The sequence below is a fragment of the Saccostrea echinata genome, unplaced genomic scaffold (assembly GCF_033153115.1).
Source record: "Saccostrea echinata isolate AGI-Se365-2 ecotype Australia unplaced genomic scaffold, CSIRO_AGI_Sech_v1 ptg000009l, whole genome shotgun sequence".
NCBI lineage: Eukaryota > Metazoa > Mollusca > Bivalvia > Ostreida > Ostreidae > Saccostrea > Saccostrea echinata.
This window is the reverse complement of record NW_026889758.1, coordinates 8,784,343-8,804,962: the sequence shown is the minus strand read 5'-3', so window position 1 is coordinate 8,804,962 and position 20,620 is coordinate 8,784,343. Positions and strand designations below refer to the sequence as shown.

The 20,620-nt window shown below is 31.7% G+C and overlaps 1 protein-coding gene across 1 annotated transcript; it reads right to left on the bottom strand.

Moving 5' to 3' along the window:
* Nucleotides 1–4,655: 4,655 nt before the first annotated feature.
* On the bottom strand, nt 4,656–19,200 carry LOC133183260 (dual specificity mitogen-activated protein kinase kinase 5-like). Its single transcript, XM_061318221.1, has 20 exons — nt 19,073–19,200; nt 17,660–17,708; nt 16,951–17,018; nt 15,936–16,005; nt 15,766–15,806; nt 15,603–15,664; nt 14,960–15,157; nt 14,663–14,702; nt 14,107–14,175; nt 12,220–12,301; nt 11,741–11,851; nt 7,409–7,482; nt 7,101–7,151; nt 6,845–6,916; nt 6,689–6,718; nt 6,520–6,531; nt 6,301–6,333; nt 5,915–5,976; nt 5,749–5,794; nt 4,656–5,617 (listed from the first exon to the last, which is right to left on the bottom strand). Exons 1-20 carry the CDS (start codon nt 19,169–19,171, stop codon nt 5,513–5,515), a joined length of 1,374 nt encoding a protein of 457 aa, XP_061174205.1. The 5' UTR covers nt 19,172–19,200; the 3' UTR covers nt 4,656–5,512.
* Between the last annotated feature and the right edge of the window lie 1,420 nt (nt 19,201–20,620).

Genomic DNA, 20,620 nt, shown 5'->3' with positions numbered 1-20,620 from the left:
GAAAAGTAGCAATTTTGTTGATTATTAATGAAAAATATCAAAACTATAATGCAGAAATTTCATAGTAGAAATGTAGAAAGCAAAATCCTCTCACCAGTATTGTCAGTCCGTGCTCAGTGGTGTGTGCAGAGTTTAACAATTGAACACACCCGGTGAAACGTAAACATTAAGAACAACAGAGCTCGTGCCCTGCTTACAAAAACAGTTTACGTTTCACGGGTGTATTCAATTTGTTTAACTCTGTACACAACTACACAACACTGGGCACGGGCTGACAATACTTAAGTGAGTGGGTTTTGCTTTCGCACATTTTTACTCTGAATTTTCTAGATTATAGATGTAATATTATTCATTAATACACAACAAAATTGCTACTTTTCTTAAGTATTAAGGATAAAATTAAAAATTGTGAAAGCGCAAGGATGTGTTAATCAAACGCCTCCCGAAATTCGTACTTTCAATAATTTCCAGATTAAATAAGTTATTAATTTTATTTTCGTGTGAAATGCTATAGCAATATATAAGTTGTGATATTATCATAAAATTTGAGAAAATATAAACTTCAAATCTGTGTCTATGCACCTTTAAAGCCTTAAACGGAACATCGCCATTATATATACAAGAACTGGTTCAGGTTTACACGCCAAGTGAAGTAGATCCTTACACTCAAAGAACTCTTATCCTTGTTCAGTCGCGTGCGCTAAATTATATGGTCACAGGCGGTTCGATGTGGCTAGTGCAACATTGTGGAACAGTCTACTTCAAAACTTGAGATTTGAGAGGAATTTTATTCGTTTTAAAAAAAAAATATTAAAAACTTACCTATTTACTATTGTATATCCAGATTATTCTTAAGTGTTTATTTTTAAAGTTCCTCATCTTTTTTTTAATTATCTTTTAACAAGGGACAGCACAGCATTTTTACATGTAAACATACCTAGTCCTTTTTAAAGTATTTATATATTTATGTATATTCTTAAGGGTTACAACATGTATTTTTAAGTCCTAGTATTTGTAATTTTTATGTTTTTATGTCTATAAATGTTTTTATGTACAGCGCTTTATAGTAATTTTATAGTATATTTAGCGCTTTATAAATTGTGCAAAATAAATAAAATTTAAAAATATATCTAAACATCGAGTTGAAGGCCACAGCAAGAGATTTCTTTTTCTCGTGTATAAGATTTTGAATAAATTCTGCTTCATATGAATACAAAAATAAGTCTGCTAACAACGGGGGCACAATTGGTACCCATGGAAATTCCAACATTACCTTGTTGGAAGACAAGGCCCCGGGATCATGAAACACCTTAGGCTTAAGTAAAAAATCTTCATATTGTTCTAAAATGTTATAGGAGTCAAGCAGACCTTAAAATATTTTTCAATATTGCTTTACAAAAGTGTTTTTATCTGCAAATTTTGAGATTAAGTTGACAATTACGAAACATTTTAAAGGTGATTGAAAATTTGACTGAAGTCTAAGTTTGTTTCATGATCCTGGGACCTGGTCTCCAAAAACCACATAGATATAGTCAATCAGAAACTCAAGCAAACTCTGTTAAAAAATTACTTTCTATTCACTTGCTTTTCTCCTGGTCAAAATTTTCATACATATTTTAAAAGATTTCATTCATACTTTGATTCGACATATCTCAATGAACGAACTCGAAATAAAAGAGATCAAAAGGTCGGACACATCTTTTTCGTATTTGGATATTTTTCTAGAGAAAGACATTGAGAGCAAACTAACAACTTTTATGATAAACGTGTTAACTTCAACTTTTCTATCGTCAACTTCCTTTACCTATTTAGCAATATACCAATATCACTTACATATGGGCTTAATTTTCCTCGGTTGATTCGATAAGCAAGAGTATGTTCTTTATATGAACAAAAACGAGGTAAACTACAGACAAATAAGTTGATGATACAACAGTTATCTAAAATCTCGTTAAAAGTGAACATTTATCAATTTTCTATGGTCAATACAATGACCTTGTTTGCAAACATGTAAGGTTCAATGGTGACCTCAAGGTCTATCTTACAAATTGGCAATTATTTTCAAATTGAATTGACTACAGATTTCTCCGTTTCCCCGATCATGGCAAAGAAGCACACGTCAGGTGTGACAGGTCGACAGGGGATGCTTTCTCCTTCATGGTACCTGATCCTTCCTCTGACGTTTTCAGCAGTCCGTGATTGTTTTGCTCACAATTTACATTGTTTCATTGGCTTTTTGGGCCTGGTTACTGTTCGATATCCTCGTATTTCCTTGAGTTGGTAAAATTGGAAGCGTAGGAAAAACTTATATATTTTGCTTTGCAAATTTCCAACAGAATAATAAATTTAGATCACATTTTAAAACAACAAAAAGTTTAAAGAAATTTCTAAAGTAAATGAAATTGATCAATAGGAACTTGAGTTTGCTGGATGTGAAAATATCATTTTTTCTTAAAGGGACTTGGACACAGATTTGATATTAATATTTTCTAAAAAAAAAAAAAAAAAAATTGTATTATATCATGATTACATGTTCCTAGAGCATTTCAGACCGATTTATTATAAAAGCGCATTTACAAACTTCTGTAATATGAAACCCTTGAAAACTACAATTTTTAGGACGCGTTTGATTGACACACATCCTTGCACTTTCACGAAGTATGACTTAATTTTAATACATGCATGCATCCCTATATGCATCATCCATGCAAGTTTACACCCGCCGTGTGCTCCATGTCATGATCGGGAAATAACGGAAAAATCCGTCGACAATTCAGTATGTAAATAATGACCTAACAATTAGTATGAGAAAAGTCAGTCAGCATTTGACTTAATGATAGACTGTATTTGCTGACAAGGTCATTGTATCGACCATAGAACTTATGAAATGATGACTTTAAACGAGACTGCTGATATTTTTGTTTCATCAACTTGTTTGTCAATAACTTACCTCGTTTTAGAAATTGTTCATACGTAGAGCATGCTCTGGCGTATCGAATCAACTGAGAGATATAAACCCTGTATGCAGGTGATAAGGGTATATTGCTGCATAAGTAAGGGAAGTTGACGATTGAAAAGTTAAAGTCATCACGTTTATCATAAAGCTTTAACGTCTTTTTCTAATAAAATATCCAAATATGAAACAGATATGTCAGACTCTGTGGTATCTTTTATCTCAAGCTCACCGGGATATATCGTGTCGACATAAGAATGGAAATAACCATTGTTAATTGACAATACGTCGTCGATATATCTAAATGTCGAGTTGAAGGCCACAGCAAGTTTTTTCTTCTTTTCACGTAAAAGATTTTGAACAAATTCTGCTTCATAGGAATACAAGAATAGGTCTGCTAATAACGGGGCGCAGTTGGTACCCATGGGAATTCCAATAGATTGTTGGAAGACCTGGTCTCCAAAAACCACATAGATATTGTCAATCAGAAACTCGAGCATCTTTTTAATGTCAACTTCAGAGTACTTGTGTGTACAATCAGATTGTTTTTTAACAAAGTAATTTTGCAAATGACCAATGACAAGGTTAAGTAAATTTACGAGTTGCATTTTTATTGAAAAAGCAGTTGTCAACGATGTCAGAAAGTCTGGACTTTATCGTGGGGAATAGTTGTATATGAAGTTGAAAAGTCGTAAGTTTTTATGTTGTTGATTTTGGTAAAATTCTGTGATTTCAAATGTTCCAAAAGTTCCTTGGAATTTTTTAGTATCCACATCTGATTTACACCACTTCTCGAATATTGTTGCACAGTACTCTTGAAGTTTCTCCTTCACTACTGTTAATATCTTAGTGAGGAGTAAAGAAAGAGGCTTGGTAGAACATTTACTGGAACCTGCTATGTATCTTTGTTTGTAAGGATTTTTATAAAGTTTCGGAATCCAATATAGATATTGTAATTCGAATTCATTTTGGTTGTTGGGAATATTAAAAATATTCAAAACTGACATATGACTTTGAAGAAATTGCTCCTTAGAAATGAGCTATGGGTATAAGTTGGATTTCCACTTGTAGAATTAAATCCCAGTTCCTCTAAAATACAATTTATATAATGAGCCTTACACACAAAGACAATGTTGTTACCTGTTTTGTCAGCAGGGACCAGTACGTACTGATCGTGTGATCTATCTTTTTTCACTTCTGAATTATTGAATACAGAAGGATAGATGTTTTCATACTGCCCCTCAGTCGTTTAATGCGAGATTTTTAACATATATCTGATACATTTAATCCATTCTGACAAAGTGTTACGGTCTTCTTTTTCATGTCTGACCCAACGCCTGGCATAATCCTCTACAGAATCCATAATATGTGTATGAAATTACTATGCCAGTTAAAGGATCGGGGTTCCCTATATTTAAGACCTTTTAAAATTAGTGATCTAAGGTCCTCATTATTAACTTTATTTACGTCACCAGTTATAATATGTCCAGCAGGACTATAGTTACGGTATAATGAAACATATTGGATGCATCATCCAAGCAACTCTGATCAATGTAGAGCAAAGAAATACTTGGAAAGAACTTGGGATGCTGATGCCGAAGGATTACAGCTCCATCAGCTGCAGACTGGAACTAACGTAATAATTCAAAGAAGTAAATATGAGGAAATCTGAAAAAGATGTAGTATGATATAATTCATTAAGTTCTTATTTCAAACGTTTTATTCACTAAATAAATATAAAATACATAACATAACCATGATCAACTCAAATGAATTAAATAAAATGGCAATAAAAATCTTTTGGTTGACATTTGATTAGACTGTGTTGCAGTCTTTAAGAAAACTGTATTCCTCCACTGGCCTGTAGGACCTGCCAGTCAATGAAACCTACAGGCAATCTATAAAATTGCTGTTGTTATAAAAGCAATCTGCAGGAGACTAGCTCTTCCGAAGTGAGGTGATCGACACAATTCTCATTTTTCTTGTATTAAATACTTGTAATGCTCTGTAAACATATTTTTTGTATCTGAAATCACTCCTAAACCACTGACTCCTCAATTCAATAGGGAACAGGGAATATAAATGTAGTGGTATTATCTCTTTGTATTTAGAATGAACAGAGGCATGAAGGAAATTTGGACTAAGAAAAAAGACAATTGTTTGAAGAAATAAATTGTGTAGCATTTGCAAAATAGTTTAAATGAAGATGACGTCTGAAAAATACAGTCATACTGCTTTGATTTTTCATTGGTTTGAAACTTTTAAACAAATATATGGGGAGAAATACAATTCTTTATATCATTGGGAGTCGGGTCATAAAAATCCCTGCAGGCCCATCGGACTTATTAAATTTTCAACTTTACGGGCCCCCTGCCAATTTTACTGGCCACTGGCCTCAGACCTGTGGGTTTTGGTAAAGACTGGAGTTGAAATCTAAATTTGCCTGTCAAAATACTATTTATAGCACTGTACTAGACAGAAACATTCACAATATTTTCTTCCATTATGACTAGTTTAAGTATATGAAAATAAAGTGCACTTTGAGATGTCCCCTTTATACTATGAAGCCATTCTATTGTGAGATAACTCCTCCAGTCTGTTTTGAACCCAGGAAGCAATCACTGCTATGTTTCCATCATTGTGTCTTTGTATAAATGGATGAATCTGAAATATGATTTATGAAAAGTTTTAAAAAATATTAATAGCTGCTATAAATGAAACTTGATAAAGATTTCCCACTGGATTATTGTATTTAAAATGTATTTTCAAAAAAATCAAAATGACTGTTTTCTTACAGATATGTCCTCTAAGGTGAGTCGGTCCTCAGGTTTCTGCTGCATACTGCAATGAATTTTAAAAACAAACACAATTTACACATAACATGAAACGACATAAAATTATCAATTAAATATTAGGCAATGTAAATATCAAACAAAGAAATTAATTCAAAGATGACCATACCAGTGTGCCACAAGATTGACAAAGTCTGGAGAGAAGTGGTCATCTGATAACTGCGGAGTCTCCTATAGGACAAAGAACTTATTAAATTTCTTCTATCTTTGTTCCCAAAATGACAAATCAGCTTGATCATATATACATGGAAAAATGAATTCATTCATATTCTGATGCTTTTGATAACATAAGGTAAATACAGCTATCCTTTCATAAATAAAAAATGTGCTGTCTTTTAGATAAAATTTGAAATCAAACATATTAAAGGCATGACAAAAATGTAAATTCCAAATTTTTATTGTTATTGCATGTGTCAAAAGTTATTAAGGCATTTTGAAAGTAAGTAAAGAATATGTAACATTCTGAATTTTACAACAAAACACAAACATACTTACTTCATTTATAATGGATGATAAGAGACCCATTGGCTGTAAAATAACAGAGTATAAGGAAATTATAACAAAGGAAAAAGCCTAATCACATACATGTAACTGAATTTTTATGCCAAAAACAAATTTTACTCCATACCATATTTTATATGCTGGATACCTGAACAAGAATCCTATTACACTTAGGACACATACAGTATTTATGAATACTTAAAAAAGACCTACCTTCTCAGGATTCTAAAAATAAAAATTTAAAAAATCATTTTTATTATTGAAAGATGCAACTTAAGTCTTATGGATAAAAATAGACCAGTACAGATATTAAAATTATATAAAGTGATTTCAATTTCCATCCAACTTTGTCAGTCAAGTGAATAAAACCCCATTTACTCACATGCTTGTATGGAAATCTTCCTGTAGCTAACTGAAAAATGATAATAAATTTAGTCTTAACAGTGTATATACATGTATACATGTAGCTCAAAATATTTTTACTTTAAAATGAATCTGAGTACACAAGAGTTCTTATACATGTAAATCAAAGACCCACCTCAAACAATGTGATGCCCAGACTCCAGATTTCAGCTGGTGTCCCATAATCCTCGCCTTTTATCCTCTCAGGCTGAAAGTCAACCATACATAATATAATCCTCTATAGTACACATACTTAACACCTCATAAACTGTCAAAACATAGTATCTACACTGCCACTCACTGAGTTTGGCTGTCAATAATACAGCCTTAAGTACAAAATAATTCAGCTTAATCCATAGTTCAACAACTAACTAAATGAATCTGATACTTACTGCCATGTATGCATTAGATCCTATATAGGTTTTGGCAATGGACCTCTCAAGCTGCAAATACACATAGAACAAAGAAACCTATGGAAATTCTACATTCATTTCAATTTTTCACTTGATTAAATTAATAGTTCACAGGTATGATTTGCATGTTTTTTTTATTAATTAACAGATGCAAATATTGTTAAAACAGCAAGACAATATTGTTTGTAAAACTTTTTTTACAGTAATAGACTTATAAACATTTTGGTAAAGTTAATGATAGTACACAGTTTTAAACATCTTCAATTTTCTTTAAATACTGTCCCTACCTGTGTACTGACTCCAAAGTCACACAATTTCACCTGCCCCTGAGTATTGACTAAAATGTTGGATGGCTTGATGTCTGCAACGATACTGACCAAAATCAAAATATGCCATTTGTTAATCAATGGCTTAATTGATTAAGGACCCTCTCTACACTCAACAAAAAAGTTTTTTGGACATTGAGAAAAATATGTTGTATAAAGGTATAAACATTGAGCTTATTGATATCATTTTCAACATAGGGTGACAGGCTTTTACCCCCAGGAAAAATGTTCAAAGTCAACAAAGTTTACATGAGGGTGAATTAAAAAAAAAATGACCAAACGCATATTTATCAACCCACACTAAAAATACAGGTAATGAAAACAGATTTCTATGTCTCAGCATATGTCTTTAGATAGTGTCTAAATACCTGCCAAATATCTCGTTGATATCTCAATTAACAAAAAAGTTATGCCCAAAAATGATGCTAAAATTGTCAGGAGTGCAACACCTTTTTGTGACATTTTGAAATTTCAATATTTTTTGGAGATCTGTGAAATAAAAAATAATGCTTCATGTTAAAAATAAAGACTTTCCTGATAATATTCAAAGTATTGAGCTTTAAATGTGGACTGTCATAACTTAATTCTGTTTAATCAAGTTGTGGTCATGGCTGATGTTTAAAAAAATGTTATACCATGTCAGGAGTGCAACAGAAAAAATGTAGTGTTGCCAAAAAAACATCAATTGTAAAATTCTGAAAGAAAATTAAGACAAAAAAGAATTTTGGAAGTGTAAAACAATAACTGATATACATTTTAAAACTTAAAAATGTTATATAAATCACAAGCAGCATTAATGAAAGTCAAGTGTATGTACATACCCAAAAATGTCAGGAGTGCAACATTTGATGTTTTGCTCCCAAGCATTGAAAAACTATTATCATTATATGATTTTCTGATTTTTATTTTGGAAAATAAAGACATAAAAAACATTTTTACCAAATAGATTTATCAATTACAGGATCTGTCTGTGCTTCAGATCCATATTTCTATGGTCAGGAGTGCAACACATTTTTTTAAAGATTCAAGTTGTGTGATGAAAAGACTTCTATTCATGCTTAGAAGTATTCATTAATTAATAATGATCTTTTTGTATAATTTAATACTAAATTATTGACAGTTTTATTATTAAAATCCTTCCTTTTTCAATTTTATCAATTCAGATGTGTTTTTATCTTTTTGTGATTTTTTTAATGAACGTTAAAAATAAACACACTAAAACATTGTCAGAAAAATTGAAGTAATTCCTCCTCAACTTCACTGAAACAACAGAGCAAGTTCTTATGTGATTTTCACTTCACAATTCTACTTTAAAAAGGCCCCAATGCTTTTGGTCAGGAGTGCAATAAATATGTTAGAATTATAAATCATCCAATAAGAATAAAAATAAAGAAAAAATGACGAGTAGAATTTTTCTGGTGGGTTACTGTGTTTGTCTTCTAAAGGAAAATATGCTTTAAAATATATTTTATCTTCTAAATATACATTTAAGCTAGTTTTTGGCATAAAATAGGGTATAATTCCAGATAAAATGCGAATTTTAAATACTTTCATCTGTTTTAATTATGAAGTATTGGACTATAAGTATTGCACAATATCATTACCACTTGATGTTGCCAACACTTTATGAATTTTTGTGTTCTACGGTTTTAATTTTAAGCTTTACTGCAGTCAGGAGTGCAACAAAACTGCTTCATAATTACCGATGCTTTTTAACTATCTTTACTAAAAAATAAGTTGAAAAAAAATGCTTGATACTATCTGATGTTCAAAACACTATGTCTATCAACAAATTACAGAAATTTTACGGTCAATTCATGGAATAGTTTTCATCATTTCACATATATTTTAAATACAATTTATATATATTACACTTTTCAAATAATCATGTTTTAAGGTCTTCAAAACATGAAAAACCTGCTGTAAACGATGAAAAATATCAACATGACAAATTGATTTACAAAGTAAGAATGGGTTATTGTGTGTTATAATTTTTAAAACAATGTTAAATAAAATACATATCAGATGTCAGGAGTGCAACACAATAATGTAACATAGGGTCACTTCAAAATCTAGTATTTTTTGTAAGAGAACGCATATATAACAATTCTTGTTTGGCTTAGATTTAAAGAATTGACTTGAACGGACAAAAAAGTGAATTTTGGGGAATTTTATTGCTTCATATTTTTTTCATATTAAAACTTTTCAAACCAGAATTGAAAAAATAATGTAAAATAACAATCAAAAAGCCAGTTTTTTGTCACATGTACAAGAGAAGATACTCATTCAAGGTCCTGATTTAATCATTTATACCCCTTTTACCATTTTGAAGCATAAGAAACTATGATTTCTTGTGATTATGTATTTTAGAAAGTCTTTTAAAGTGTAATGATATTTTCTTTTTTCATAAGAAATTTTACTGATAAAAATTCTGAAACTTTTTAATCCAATTGTCTATTCTATTGCCACTTCAGGATTTTAAACTAGAATGCATTTGCAATATGATGATATAAGTGAAAAATATGTTATAAGTAGTTGAATTTTGCCAAAAAAATTCAGTTTGGTGGTCATTTTTTTTTAATTCACCCATGAACAGAAATCACTGTTGCTTACCTAAGTAGGGAAAAAGCATGCAGATGAGGTGCTCAGTTAATTTATATTGGCCTATCAAAATGTTAGGAATGTTTGAATTGATTAGAAATTGATTGATAAACTGTAGATTTCAATTTATTTTATTTTAGATCTAAGGGCAGATTACTCTACCTACATAAAAATACCACAGAATCAGAACTCTCTAGTGTGCAGTGTAGAGAGGGTTCTTAAGTTAAAAGAAGTGTATGAGAAAACTATAGGTAATGTGAACCACCTCATAAAGTTATTCTCTTGCTGCATTTTTTTTAAAATAACCCATATAAATTTTCTAAATGTAACCTTAAACTTGCCAAAATGAATTTGGTTTAAAAAGAGTGACACATCCTTTAGTAGTAAATAGTCTTTGAGTGCAATGTGGACATCCAATGTTTCTCCATTAGAAAATTATGGACTTGATATGAATTTTGCACACTTTTTCTGCCAGTAACCTTGAACATGTCACAATGACCTTGGATCAAGGTAATGTTATACCTTCAACACAAATAATCTTTGTTTAATGTTTCAACTTCCAATACTATCCATTCAAGAGTGATGAACTGGGCATCAATTTTATACTTTTATATTTCATCCAGTGTATTGCCTTGAGTCAAGGTCATGATACACCATCAAGATATATAGATAATTGTGTGAAGTATAAACTTCCAATGTTTTTCAATTCAGAAGTTATAGACCAGACACAAATTTATTAGTTTTCTGCAAGTAAGCTTGAACTTGCCAAAAGATCTTGGGTCAGATTATGACACAGTCTTATGCCACAAGCAATCTTTTGTCTTAAAACTTCCACTTAGTCTCCATTGTAGAGTTATAGACTGGGCAAAAATAATACACTTTGTCAACCAGTGACCTTGAACTTGTGTAATGACATTTGGTCAAAGTCCTTACATATCTTTAGGTCATATGTAATATTATTGATAATTATGAGCCTCTAATGTTCTCTATTACAAGATATGGTCAAGATAGGAATTAAACATTTTTTTTGAAAAGTGGCCTTTAACTTCCTCAAATAACCTTGGATCAAAGTCATGACTCACTTCAGGTCATATATAAGCAATCTTTGTGTGAACTTCAGGTCATAAGCAATCTTTGTATGAACTTCAGGTCATAAGCAATTTCATACATGCAAGCAATTGAGAAATTTTAGACCAGTCAGGAATTTTATACTTTACTGCCAGTAACCTTAAACTTGCCAAAATTTTGGGTCAAGATCATGACACACCCTCTGGACATAAACAATCCTTTTACCAAGTAAGAGCTCTTTTTTCAGTGATAATTTTATGTATTTTTTCAACAGATTGAGAGTTGACTCTGTAAATGGCCATTAAATTTCTTCCTATTCTATTACAAGTGTAGTCCTTGTACATTAAAAGTGTGGTATTAAATATTACGGTTGTGATGACCATATTAGTTTTGTAAGTGTATGACAATGTGATTGTATATTACAATTTGTGTTGACTGTAATAGTTCTGTGTGTGTATGAGCATGTAACTGTATAATACAAGTGTGATATGTGTTAGTTTTATGAGTATAGGAGTGTGTGATTGTATATTGCAAGTGTGATGACTACATTAGTTTTGTGAGTGTGTGAGCATGGTTGTATATATTATTAGTGCGTTGATTTCATATGACCCCTGAAAGACCTACCTCGGTGTAAAATTTTCAGGCTCCACATGTAGCAGAGGCCTTTAATTATATTTACTGCCATTCGTCCCAATACTGGTTCAGGAATTGGAGCATATTTATCTAACGCACCTCCTGAAAAACAAACAAACATCTTTTTACTCAGAGAAGGTATGCAAAAAGATAACATACAATGTATGAGAGGAGCAAAAGAAACTTTAGGATCTTCATGATTTTTTTTTAATTATCTACTGAATGTAAAATTTCACAACACAATTGTAAATATTTTAAGATTTTCCAATACTGGTACAGTAAAACACATATATCACAAAGCTTATGATGAAGTCTCTTCTTTCCTGATAATTCCCACTAAAGAAATACAAGTATTGACTGTCAAAAAATATGTATCATAATGATTTATACTCAGTTCTCTAAATTTCGTTTTACTGCAAATTTTGAAGTGTGAATTTTGTTGATTAGTACAAATGTATTATATGATTTACCATCCATAAACTCTGTGCAGATGTAGATGCGGTTTTCATTGAAAAAAGCTTTGTAGAATCCTATTATGACAGAGGACTGGCACTAAAAAGAAATCAAACAACTATTTAATAAGTTACATTTATCAACCATGTCAATTTTTAATGATTCCGATTGAACTGCAACTGATGACACATAATATTGCAGTAAGAAGGCACTACTTTAAGGCCAAGATCTAGTATATTAAAGGCGCCTGCAGTTTTCTCAAACCTGAGAAATGAATTTCTTTAATGATGCTTAATTCCCAAATAAAGCATATAATTAAGGACAAAGGTGTATTGGGGCATACTTGTTTGGTAAACACAAAAATAACCTATTTTGAACTGTCATTTTTCAATGAGAAATGAAAGAAACAGTTTTAAAATTTGGACTTTTTTCCATTTCACACAAAATGAAATGTACCCATTCTCTCAGAAAATGGTAGTCTGTATATTCTTCTTTGTTAAAATAATATTTATAGATTGAATATGGGTGTCCAGATTTCTTTTCACATGATTTCAAATTTGATGCCTTGAAAATGCGTCCTGTATAATTTAACGATAGCTGTAAAGTACGAGAAAAAGCAAGTTTGAAATATTATGACACCATAATGGATCCAGCACCAAAAAGGAGTCAAACTCTTTTCCTAGATTACATTTTCAATACTGTAAATACTGTATTAATCCATTGAATATAATTGATATTTCACAGATGTGTTTACACAGTGAAAATAACAAATTTGCAGCAAAACTTTCCTTCCCTGCATGAAGAGTTTTAAAGAAAATAACCCATACAGATAGCAAGAGGGAATAAACCATCCTGACACTGCCAATCCATTTTACAATATTCAATTTTACAATCGCTTTGCTATGGCATCTCAAAACCAATCGGCTACATGTATGACAGCACAGCCTATATGCCACTGCGATACACAGACAGCTCATAGGTGATAGAGGCAAAAAGAAAAAAACCAAAGACAAATGTAATAAACAGAGAATTCAATGTTTTGTAGTTGGATATGGAATTTATTTCATTTAGGAGACAAGATTTTTTTTTTATTTTCACAAGTGCCAAGCACTCATGAAAATATAGGTAAAAATACTGTCGTCTTAGTGAAATTCCGTATCCAACTATGAAACATTGAATATCCTCTACACTCATGAAATATGCCTGGATGTAAAGTATAAGGTCATACCTTCATGAATATTCAAATCTGGAATACATTCAAACCTCTTTATCTCAACCTTGATGGGACCAAGAAAAAAACATTGAGATATCCAAGATTCGAGATATCAAGGGTAAAATACTTATAAAATAAGTGGGTTGGGACTTCCAAATCACTTTGACATATCCATGGTATTCGAGATATTGGTGTCCAAAGTTTAACTTCAAACATTGCATGGCCGTAGGAACCGGAAGGGGGGGCACTGGGGGCTGTGCCCCCCAATAATTTTGCCAATATATATAGATTACTTTAGTAAACATAGATACTATATGTTTGTGCCCCCTCAATAAAAACATCTGATGACCTTTTTTTTTTTTTTTTTTTTTTTGGCTTGTCAAGGAATTTTTGGTATTTTTTTTCTTTCCTTGTCAGGAAATTTTTGTTAGTGCCTCCTCAACTATCAACTGAAAATGTATGACTGTGCCCCCCCCCCCCCCCTCCAAACTGAATTTGCTTCCTACAGGCCTGCATTGGCACAATCATGAAGTAATGTGAATGTGATTAAATAGGTATATGAATACTGTGTACACGTATTTACACTTATCCAGGAAATATATTCTGCATTGATCATAAGTTACATTTTAACAGTAATGGAAAATGAACAAATAACTAAAATAACTTCAGATACAGTATGTAATATATTCACCTTATTGAGAATGTCCAGTTCAGATAAAATTTGTTCTTGTGTCTTCTGATCAACCTCCAACTTCACCATCTATAAAACAGCACAGAAGACTGAACAATGGTAGTATTTTGAAACAGATATTAAATGAAACATTACCTTAGAATTTAATATGTTTCTTATATAGCTGTCATTTTGAGATCTTTCTTACTTACACGTACATGTAGACCTGATACTGTCATATGATTCTAATCTTTACCTGTTTGTTATATCATGTGACATGTTTCTTCCCATCACCTGACATTATATTTTTTTACACTGTTCTATCACTGTGACATTTCTTACCTTGCCTGGCACTGATACATGCTTTTTACCTGCATTGGCATTGTGCCAAGCTACTTACCTTTACCTAACATTGACATGTTCCTGGGCCTCATCAGATGTATATCTAATATAGATCTGACATTGACTTTTGTGTGACATTGTGTTCCTTAATGCTCCAATTCATATTGTAACATATTTTGCTTACACTCAGTATGGTGACTTGTCAGTCACCTTTTCCATTGTAACCTTTCCTTACCTTGACTGCCATAACAGTCCCTGTTGGCTGATGTAAAGCTCTACAAAAATTGAAAAAAAAGTTCTTCATATATGACGATACAAATTTTCATAAGCTTTAGAAGATTATCTATAATTTTCATTTCATCAGTCAGTATTTGTTCCAAATTTACACGTAAATCCAACAGTTGCCTGCAGCTAAAAAGTAGACTGCACATACATGTATAGGGTATACTGATATCTTTTGTCTAAATGTCCAGTGTCACAGGCATCTTATAATTATCATTTTGTTTAATATACCAAATACAGCCTGAGTTACCTATACACCTGTCCTCCACTTCCTCCTCCAAGCACCTGTAAAAACTTCAAGTCAGGCTCATTTTGTAAGTGAAACTCTGATTGGTTCTGAGACTGAGGAACCAGTATAGTGGGGGCTCCAGCTACATTAGGGTCATTTACGGGGACCCGAGTAGGTGCTAGGTTCTCAACAGGCTCTGTCTTTGGTTTTTGATTTTGTCTAAATTCAAAAAAAATCATTTGAAAATAAATTATAAAACAAAGCCCTGTTCCCATAAATTGATATGTTTGAACAATAATGAAATTAATGCAAAGAATAACTTTGTACATATACATCAAATTTACTTCTTCTACGATGTTTGACACAGAAAAGATCTGAATACCACAGATTACAATGAAACTAAAATATTTAGTTTATGTATGCAAAGAATTCTCATTATTTCAGTCTGATTTGCATATGTAATAATCTATGTCTATAGGGTAAACTACATGTAATAGGGATGCATGCATTTGTATAGGTAAATATAATAGATGGGATGTAATATTACCAATTAGTTGTCATAATTGTCTGATATAAAGATATTCAGACAAATTACTGACTGATAACCATATAAACTGCAACTAGGCTAGGAAACATTTGATGACTGAATATTATTTCACAATACCTTGGAATATGCTTGACAGTTTGAACTGGCTTGGAGGACTTAGAATTTGGATGAGTATCAATCTATAATAGAAAAAAAGGGAAATTCTCTCCAAATTAGTTGGACAAGGAATTAGCCAATTAAAATGTTTGTTAAATCATTACTGTTTTATATATAAATGTACCTTTAATCCAAATTTGTTTCTGTTTTGTGGAGTTTTTCCAACTGAAAATTCAAAGACAAGAGCATCAAATTTAGTGTATATATTTATTCATGTTATACATGCACTTATAAAATCTTAAACACTGTTGTGATCATGGTGATGTCAGGTATACTCTGTTTATTAACACTGACCTCTGGGGTAGATGATGAGGGGAGGAAGGAGCCCGCATTGTATGTCATCCTCACTAAGAGTCTCAAAGTACTGAAATACAATATATACCATTGTGTATATATATTTATCATTTCACTGAGAGTCTTAAAGTACTGAAATACAATATACCATTGTGTATATATATTCATCATTTCACTGAGAGTCTCAAAGTACTGAAACACAATATATACCATTGTGTAAATATATATTTATCATTTCACTGAGGGTCTCAAAGTACTGAAACACAATATATACCATTATGTAAATATATATTTATCATTTCACTGAGAGTCTCAAAGTACTGAAACACAATATAAACCATTGTGTAAATATATATTTATCATTTCACTGAGAGTCTCAAAGTACTGAAACACAATATATACCATTGTGTAAATATATATTTATCATTTCACTGAGGGTCTCAAAGTACTGAAACACAATATATACCATTGTGTAAATATATATTTATCATTTCACTGAGAGTCTCAAAGTACTGAAACACAATATATACCATTGTGTAAATATATATTTATCATTTCACTGAGGGTCTCAAACTCAAAGTCAAAGTACTGAAATAAAAGATATACATGTACAGTGTACCATTTTATATGAGGGGTGATCAGAAAGTTTTTAAACTAGTTCAGTAACTTACACGGAAGAATTCAAATTGTATTTCAGTGTTAATTCCTTTTTAAAGTTGGCCCCTCTGGCTTTAATACACATCTGCCATGGTTCTGCCCATGCAGGAAATGCATGGTCCATGGCATCAAGTAATATGGGCTCCGTTACCTACTGTTAACAGTAGCCCAAAGAGTTTCCCGGGTTTCATATCTCTTTTCTTTGATGACATCATAAACATGGGGCAAAATATTATGTAACTACCACATGCTATTTTCAGCACGTTTATAACTACAATGTACATGTGTGCACATGTACTTTGCTATCTAATTGATTAAACAATTCAAAAGCATTTGTATAAGGAAAATAAAATCATACAGCTTGAAACATTGCTGCCATTTCTTCATCACTCCGTACTGTTATCCGTTCATTGTCTTCGTCCTCATCTACAAGAGGAAAATAAGATTTACACTCCTGGTTCCCCATGTAATGGAGTCAACTTGATCATATAGGTGGAAAATTCTCACTTAGCTGTAGCACAGAAGATACATGGCAGTACAGCACATAAAACTGTCAAACATTATGTTATCTTATATGATATCTAGTAGGGCTGGACCGATATTCCGGTATATTGCGGTATGTTGACAAAAAATATCATACTGTGATACATTTTTGCAATACTGATATACCAGCAAAATGCTTGGACTTGGCAATTCTATCATAAAATATTAAGAAAAGTTGTCATAAAGGTTTGCAATCATATTTGCCAAACAGTAAAACAAAACCTGTTGTATGGGTGTATTTAGCATGTTTAGTGTTTGCATAAAGTTCTCTAATTCAATCAACAAGATATCTTTTATTGGTTATTTATCATAGTTATGTACATTCTACATGTAAAAGGAAGTTAATATAATATGAAAATACCATTTAAAATTTTTGTTGAAAATATTGCATTGCATACTGCAATACAGTTAAAAATATCGCAATACAAAATCTCTAGCCAATACCCAGCCCTAATATTTAGCAACTCAATGAACTCATAGTATTAGTAAAATATATTTATCAAGAAGTTCTATTGAATACGCACATTCAAACGCTGTGACACTTGTCTGAGGTAAAACTTGTGCTATCACCTCCTGTAATGTATAAATCATTGTGATCATATCAAGAGTATTAACTATTATTCACATAACAGTGAAATACATCATTAGTTTTAATATACATATACCGTAAGTACCTGTAGATTATACGTTTTTTAAAGAATATATTTTAGGAATGACTCTTATTCTTGGCCAAATTATTCGAGTATAACCTGGTTTGGGTCAGTTTATGCTTTATAATCCGCGAATACTCGAATAATTTGGCCAAGAATTAGAGTCATTCCTTATAATTTAATTTTAAAATCATTAAATAACTAAGGGTGTAGAATTTCGTTGCTTTTTATTAGTTCAAATTTGCAGCTCAATAATACAACCATAGTAACGGAAGTGATGGGAAGCGAGGGGAGGTAAAAACTGATGCATAGGCCTAGCGGCAGCCTTGTTGTTTGTTTACATGTGGTAAGATCGAATTATTGTTAACATGGTTAAGTTAAAGGTACATTTATTAAATCTGGAATTTTCCACGAATCCCGAGGACTGGAAATGAGAGGATTGTATGGATACAGATGATTCAGATGGTTGTCGGGGGGGGTGTCCCCATACCAAACCAGGTTATACAGAAATAATTTGTGTTCCTTTTTGGATATTATCCAATCAGAGGCTAGAATACAAACAAAATTAAATTATATGATAATATTCTTACCAAAAATGTTAATACTTTAAGCAGTTCTGTCACTAGCATTTATGCTATTCTTTTTTTTTTCCCAAACAGAACATGCAGAATTATGAATATTAAATATTAAATGTTTATCTGACTTCAACGGTGGCCGACTTCAACAGCTATAGGATACACAATTATTCATGTCTTCTTTGAAATTATGTTCTTTTTGTTCGAAGTTGCATGTATTATTCTTCAAAGGTGCTTTTTTGAACAGCATGCACTATAGCCTAGGTAACAATAATCTGAAATCAACGAACCCCTGCAAAATAGAAATCGCCTGCATGCAAGCTTTTTTGTCTTGTTTATTGACTTTGCAATGAAAAACACCAGACCTGTTTGCCAAGTTATTAGAATTGTTGTCTCGTGAAAAATCCACTAGATTCTATAAAACAAGCCAAGTCGAGGAGTCATGCTTTTAAAATTTGTGGTTGCATGAAAAATAATAATCTGATAATGTTTAATGCGAACCAGTTTAATAATTTAACCTTTTTACGGACTTTTAGAATATGAATTTTATGATTATAAAAAAGGCTGTTGATATGCATTCCAAGTTAAAATTAAAAAAAAAAATAATAATCTTTTCAGTTTAGAGTGAACTATGTAATGTAAAACCCTCGAGTATAGAATCTCGAGGAAATTCGAAATACAACTAAAAAAAACTTATTAAGAAATGACAAACCAATGCCTGATGAAATGTAATCGCATTCGGCTGAACCATCCAGTCCATGTCCTGTTCCTGTTCCGTCCGTATTCTGATCGTGAAGGGAGGCTGATTCATTTTCTTTTAACCTCTTATAATCATAATGATATTTCTTCATTTGACAAGTGATACAGAATTTCGATCCCGATGAAAATGCTATTATTTTCGCAACTCTGTGGCACTTTTTTACTCTTATTTTATTTTATTTTATTTATTTATTATTTTATTTTATTTTATTTTAATTATTTTATTTTATTTTATTTTATTATTTTATTTTATTTATTTATTTATTTATTTATTTATTTATTTTACGATCAATGAAAAATATCAAATTTAAACTTGGAATACATACCACAAGCAATAAATTGGATATTTTGGTTGCAAACGATGCATATATACAATGTAGTTATTGAATAAAAGTGGTATTTTGTCACAGTGTGAAAAAAATATCAAATTGTATATTTTCTTAAAGTGTGAAAGTGAAATAAATTCTTTATCCCATTACTTTTAAAAGAAATAATAAACTTTTTATAATGTTTCTTCCTTTATTCATCTCCCCTATAAATCTATGCATTTTTTTAATCACTTTATAGGACATTATCTTGCTTATTGAGACGTCTGACCTCAAAATTGAATCAGGTTCAAAGGTCATTGTAAGCATAGAGAAATGCTGAAGGCAATGATAGGATGTTACTTAGAGCTTACCCATGATCTTCAGGTTACAAGGAACCCTTCCTGATTATATACCTGACTACTTACATGTATATTACTTATTACTTTCAACCTACATTGCACCCCCATTCCCTACCCCACCACACACCCTCTTTTCTCAGCGCAACAGACAATATCGACAATAACTTCGGTTATGTACGTGGCTAAAATTTCTCAACAGGTGAGCAGTAAATAAGATATACATGTACCTTCTTACCTGGAAATTCAGATGACATTAATGGCATTTATTTCCCCGATATGATTCGTTATTTTCCTGCCAGATATTCTTCTACTATTTAGCATGTGTATTTTTCAGTTAAAAAAAAATCGCAGTTCGTGCTTTCATTCTTATATTTCATACATTCATGAATTAAATTTAATGCTACTTATACAATCAACTCAACGCGAACAGTAGCATCTTATTAAATCTTATCTCTTCTTTCCGGATATGCTTGGGTCCACTACTGGCCTTCCAAGTTTTCCATATATTCTAAACAGAATATTACTGATTGGGTGGTTCCATGTCAGACTCGAATTTTTTAAAATCCAAATTAAAACAAAAACAACAACAACAAAAAATGCTCAAACCTGAAAACTGGGTTTTGTTGGAGATGGGGCAAGATCGACTTTCTCCTAAATCATTTTTCTTTTCAAACACATGACATACTGTCTTTTAAATAGGGATCCGTGTTTCCTACGGCGAAGAAGGGGAGGGAGGAAGTCATTTAATACCTCTGAAAATTTTAGGGGAGTTCTGACCCCCCCCCCTTTAGATCTACCCCTGTATCTTAATCTTTGAATCTAGGACATGTCGGT

Bases quoted from the DNA above. Each gene is read 5' to 3' on its own strand.
- LOC133183260 (XM_061318221.1), bottom strand. From the start codon at position 19,171: ATGAATCAGCCTCCCTTCACGATCAGAATACGGACGGAACAGGAACAG. The intron at 15,665-15,765 runs GTACATTTATAT...TTTCTATTATAG, and splicing joins GAAACAAATTTGGATTAAAG to ATTGATACTCATCCAAATTC. The intron at 14,176-14,662 runs GTAAGGAAAGGT...GCTGTTTTATAG, and splicing joins GGACTGTTATGGCAGTCAAG to ATGGTGAAGTTGGAGGTTGA.